At 39.1% G+C, this 6,118-nt stretch overlaps 1 protein-coding gene across 1 annotated transcript; it reads right to left on the bottom strand.

The window, feature by feature from the left end:
• Positions 1–2,305: 2,305 nt before the first annotated feature.
• On the bottom strand, positions 2,306–3,954 carry LOC124253139. Its single transcript, XM_046686860.1, has 2 exons — positions 3,793–3,954; positions 2,306–3,467 (listed from the first exon to the last, which is right to left on the bottom strand). The coding sequence occupies exons 1-2, from the start codon at positions 3,879–3,881 to the stop codon at positions 2,306–2,308; spliced, it is 1,251 nt and encodes a 416-aa protein (XP_046542816.1). The 5' UTR covers positions 3,882–3,954.
• Positions 3,955–6,118: the final 2,164 nt, after the last annotated feature.

Genomic DNA, 6,118 nt, shown 5'->3' with positions numbered 1-6,118 from the left:
GTGGATGAGTTTTTCTTAGTTCTCATGAGGCTTAGACTGGGACTATTACTGGAGGATTTGGCAGATAGATTTTGCATTTCAAAATCAACATGCAGTATCATTTTGACAAGTGGATAGACTATTTAAGTATAAACTGTCTTCTTTGACAGTATGGTCAGCGTCAAAACTGTCATTAAGAAAACAATGCCAAAAAATTTAGAAAATACCCTGATACCCGAAAGTTATCATTGACTGTACAGAAATATTTACCGAAACACCACAGTCCCTGACAAATAGGACCCTCCTTTACTCCAATTATAAGTCGCATATGACTTACAAATCGCTGATTGGTATTAGTCCTGCTGGGGTAATAACGCTTGTATCTGACCTTGGTGTGGCAGTACCAGTGATAAACAGATTACCAAATTGTGTGGTTTGCTACATCTGTGTGAACCTGGGGATTCCATAATGGCTGATAAAGGATTTCCCATTTCTGATCTGACTACTCCCTTAGGAGTGAAATTACACATCCCACCTTTTAAGACAAAAAGGTTTTTACTTAAGAGAAGTGGAAGAAACAAGACGCATTGCAAATTTAAGAATTTACGTTGAAATGGCAATTAAACGTGTGAAGAATTTCAGGATTGTACAGGGGGTCATTCCAATTACTTTGGCAAAGAAAGTCACAAAAATTTGGAAAGTGTGTGTTCACTTGACAAACCTTCAGCCTCCACTTGTTGGCAAGAAGTAATAATACTGAGAAATTTGCACTGTTGAGCTGTGTGCTTTGTATTTCCAAATCCAGCGCAAGGTAGTGTGGTCCTGTGTATATAACTGAGGTCACAAATCAGTTGAAGTTAATCAAGGTTAAGTGCAGAGTCCTTGGATGAATGATGGTGTTTGGAAGTTGAGTCCTGAGAGTTTCTATGACATTAGTCCTTCCCCACAAAGAAGCACCTGTGGCACATGTGGTCTCACCTTATGGAAGTGAGTTTGTTCAAAACTGCCTCTGTTAACCCAGCAAAAATGGGTACCGGTGGTGAGATAAGTCATGTGACTATTAACCTTCTAGCTCCTCACAGGCAGCTTGGGTTATCTGGGGCAATGTAATAAGCAGATTCACATTACAGCTTCCAGTGAGCAACTAGTGAGATGGATACTAGGTGCTATGTAAATGAGTTATTATTATTATTATTATTAAGGTATATCACCCAAACTCAACCATCAGCTGTCTGATTCAGACCATAACATGTGGTCCAAAGGAATTCTAATTTAAACACTGGAATATTAGTTTGCATCTATAATCATGATTATGTAACTAGTCCGTTCATGTTATTCTTACCAATGTCTCCTGGTTAAACTATTCAATCATACTATGTGATTCATGTATTGGTGCAAATAAAACTGACTTTTACATTTTTCAACAGCATTTCAGTTATCTCTGATTTGACATTTACGACAGGACACACCTGGTACTATGTGAAAATTGAGAGCTCTGGCTTATACCGATGAATTATGGGCTGCTTTTAGCATTGCACCCTTCCCTCACTTACTTACTGTATTAGGACAGAACTTTTCTGTTGTAAACATTTCATGCACCCATAGGTCTTGTGTGTGCCTTCTGCTTTTATCAGGTCGGACTTCCATCTAATTAATAATAGTAATAATAGCTCAGTCAGTCACTGAGACACTTGAACATACATATATAACTCACTCACACACTGACCTAAGACACATTAAGCTTACTTAGGAAACAAGTTATTTCTTCATCACTTTCAGTGCCAGCATCTGGGAAACAGCATGTACACTGAAGTAACAACCCTTAATTGATTAGGCTTTCCAAGCCAGGGATTGAACAGTTGAATTCTACAACTGTCAATAACTAAAATTAACAGTTGGTAATAGAAATGAAACACAGACTCACTTATAACAGATACATTTTAATGTCATAAAGCCCTTACTTCAACATTTGTAATGGTAATCATTTCACTGAGTGACATTGCAAGTAATGATATGAAGTATTTCACAAACAAAGACCTGGGGGAAAAGACAGGAAAATGTTTACATTATTATTGAAATGTGAAATAGCTTAAGAACTAAAATTCACATAAGTAGTAAAATTTACATAAAACCACTCAGTGAACGAAACTTTGAATAGTATGTGTTATCAATTCATACATTTTGTCAAGCTTGAATGAAAATGTTTGAAGTGAATAGTCACTATACATGTAGTTTTAAGGAAAGAATCTAAACCAACCACAGTACTCTGGTTTTAACATGATATAATGGACATAGTGTATGTGTACATTTAAAGTCGTTCATGTCCTTACACAGGATGCAAACGCTTTCCTCGTTTCACACGAGTTGTGAAAAGCTCTGGCAGAATGGCTTTAATATAAAAGTCATTGAGTAGAGAGAGGCAGCCCTCCCAGAATCTTGAATCAAAGTGTATTCTTTCCACATGACAATCCTTCAGAGTCCATATGAAAAAATCACACCAGTTCATTTGGGATAGAGCCATTTGTCCTTGTATTTGGTAATAGTATGTGTGGCCAACTTTCAATTTAATTTCTCCTTCCTTGAGCGAAGAACAGAATTGAGGATCTTCCGCTGCCTGGTGTACTGTGGAAAGCCGCCACTTGTAAGGACACTTAATTTCAAGAAGTCCAGTTTCATTTCCAATGTGAACAACACCATCAGGACTGGATCCAAGATGAGGAAAGTCCTGATGCACCATGAAACCACATGTAACAACCTTTGCATTCACATCATGTTTCTTCATCAGATTTGCATATTTTCTCCTTGCAGCCAACTCATGAGTACGTCCCCATCTCAGAGCATCATTATCAAATGGTGAATATGCAAAAATGGTCTTTACAGCATTATCAAGGCATGTAGATGTTTTCAGTTTACAGACAAGGCCAAAATTGGAAGAGGTTAATCGCCCTTCCCTTGCTGAGCTCCACATGTTATTGTTGGCTTGTCCACGTGTGTTCTTCTCAATTGTTACACAGTCTTCTTTTGAGATGGACAAGGCACTGAAATACTCTGAAAAATACCTGATACAATCTTCATTTTTCAAATCACAGGTGTCTGCATAGTTGAAATCAACTGAATGGAGGGGAGGTACTGATACATGGGATTCCTCAGTCATATTGACAACAGACTCTTGAGTCAGTAACCACCCTGCATGTGGAAAATGTTCACAGAGTTTTGGAGCAAATCTGTCCACATTTATGGGTTTAACCATCGATTTATCAGGAGCATTAGTAGCATCTTGCCTTATAGTTGTTGTCTTTTTATGTTCTATCCACTTGTGTTTTGTGAATGTCATATCTTGTGATTTAACAGGACTCAATTTACGTTTTCGTGGCTGGTTCCATTTGCATTCCTGTGAAGTAGATGCATGTAAGCCCTCAAGTTTCTTTTCTGAGATGTCAACCAAAGCATACAGGACAGCAGCGACATGGTTGCAAGATTCTCCTTCACTGAAACAGATAAATTGTTCACTGAATGTCAAATTGAAAATGTACAAAAAACCCCTAATTCCATATCAAATGAGGTAAAACAATACACTGTAGGCATACGCTTTACTTGGATACGGTCCCGCACACATAAATGGAACACATCTGTATTACATATGCCGACAACGAACGCTCAAACGTTATTTGGTTATACATTCAAAGTTGAATCAAGTCCAGAACATTCATCACAATCGTATATACACAAGTATAGTTTGTTTTCAGTAAATGGAATTCATACTTTAGATCTGCCAGATAATATGATTATCGGTAATTTATTAGATCTACTTACCCGGCAGTGCAGTTGCAACCAGCAGCATGTACCCGGCCTGTAACCTTTGACAAGGACACCCACACATCATAATCTGGTTTCTGTTTCATATTCTGAGTTGGTATGGAAGGAATCACTTTGGCATTGACATAACAATGAGAACAGTCCGCGGATATGTGGTGATATCGGACTGTACACTTTAGCTTTCAACTGGCGTTTAGCGTTGTTTGGGTCAGTGTCTAGTGTCCGCTGCTTGCTCAAAACCAAATAATTATACAGATCACTTGAACTAAATGATGGCATAAGCTCAACACTGCTATCCCAGCCATTTTTCAAGCGTAGTGGGTCTGGTAAAAGTTCCCCGAGAGGTGACAGAAACTTCTCAAATCGTCTTTGTCTCACGCTGACCACGTCGTATGTATTGACATCTTCAATCGATCGTTTGCCAAGATCACGTACACCTTTGGCACGCAAAATTAAGTCAGACTTATTCCCTGAAACGTGTTCTCCGTGATTCCGTAAGTAGGTCTTAAGTTCACGCACATTCAGTTTATCAAAATTCAGATTCACGTCTTGAGTTTTCCCGCCTTGTTTCTCTGCTATCGACGCCATTTTGAACTGAAAACATCTCCGGAAGTGTCCTTGATAAAGGGAGATAACACATGGAAGGGGAGATAAGAACTTATTGGAAAGGACTATATCCTCATCGTCCATCAGAAATTTTCCATAATTTGCAATCTGCCCTGACATGTAACATGTTTTAGTGTAGCTATAAACAAGGAAGAAACGGAAAATACATATTTGTTCTTCTCTGTTGCTTCCTAACATCCACAGACCAATAATTTACTAATAAAGCTGTTTAACAAACTATCATTAAAATATTGACACAGTTCACTGTTTGTTACGAGGGAGGAGTGCAGAGAAAGGGACAGCCAGGTGTTCGCGAAGCACGTTCACAGACAAAGTTATTTATTCATTAACCTGTGCTGTGCCGTCTCCAACCTGGCCTACCCTGTCTCTGCACTAGCCATTAGCCATCTTGTGACACATACTGAATATTATCAGTAAGACACATTTTATGGATACCAACTTCTTCAATATACCATTATGGCGATGTTTCCGAAACAGACACTTTTCCAGCTGCGAAGCAGTTATACAATACGGAGACTACTCTGCTTAGCGCCTCTTCATATGATTCTAACGCAGCATTAAACACGCAAGCAGATAAGCTAGGAACGATGGCGGGGGGTAGCATAGTGGGACACAGCGTTCGAATACCCTGTATGGGTACAATGTGTAAAGCCCATGTCATGTGCCACTGCCGAGACATTGCTTGAATATTGTTGAGAGCGGGGTAAAACCATACTCACTCGTCCAGAACATAATACAGTAAGAAAGATGACAGTATTTACATGGATGCTCGAGTCTCAGGATGTCAATCACTGGCCTGTTTGTTCCGACCCCGAGTATTTACAGACCGACTTGGTGTAGCTGGATTATTGCTCAGTGCGGCGTTGAAAATACCCCAACACAAACATCTGCAGCTTTCATGTCTGGTCGCAGAAAATACATTTTTTCACGAGTCCATCGAGTACTACTCGAGGGTGAGACTCGACTCGACCCGAGTACTCGAAATTCATACCTTTCAAGCAAACGATAGCGTAACCGGCATGACATGTGTTCCGATCACACAAGTGAACACTTACTTCTTTCCGACTGCATATCGTCGTGTGACTAACATTTCCTATTGGTCAGAATCAGTATTTGCATGTTTACTTGGCAAACGTTTTTTTTTCTTCGTACTTCTTGTACTGCCTGCAAAACGCAGTGAGATACCGCACAGGCGGCATTTGGTTATTTTGCTCTTTTCACTATCCAGATCAAGATACGCCCATATATTTGATTTTTTTATCTTTCTCCATGTCTATCAATTGTCTATCAAGATAGTTACCTAATCATTTTAAAAAGTGAAAACTCAAACCATGTATAATATTTACTCTCATCTGCAGACTTGTAGCAACTAATACCATACAGCCACACCGTGTGAGGAGTAAACTATTTAATCTAGGTGTTAATAAAAACATCATCAGATGGGTTAAAGAATTCAGGGTACATAGAACTCAGTATGTCAGTGTCAATGGCTATCAATTTTCTTTTCTCTCAACCTCTACTGGAGCTCCACATGGTTGTGTTCCTTCATCCGTACTCTTCGTTTCGTATACCAATGACTGTTACTTGTCAATATATGACTTGTTCACTGTGAAATTCGCAGATGACGCCACTGTTACTGGCCTAATTTCTGATTCTGAACATTATTATCGTCAAGGCATTGACTAAACCGTAATGA

This window comes from Haliotis rubra, unplaced genomic scaffold (genome assembly GCF_003918875.1).
Source record: "Haliotis rubra isolate DU_JTF1 unplaced genomic scaffold, ASM391887v1 Scf114, whole genome shotgun sequence".
Lineage (NCBI taxonomy): Eukaryota > Metazoa > Mollusca > Gastropoda > Lepetellida > Haliotidae > Haliotis > Haliotis rubra.
This window is presented reverse-complemented; position numbering and strand designations above follow the sequence as displayed.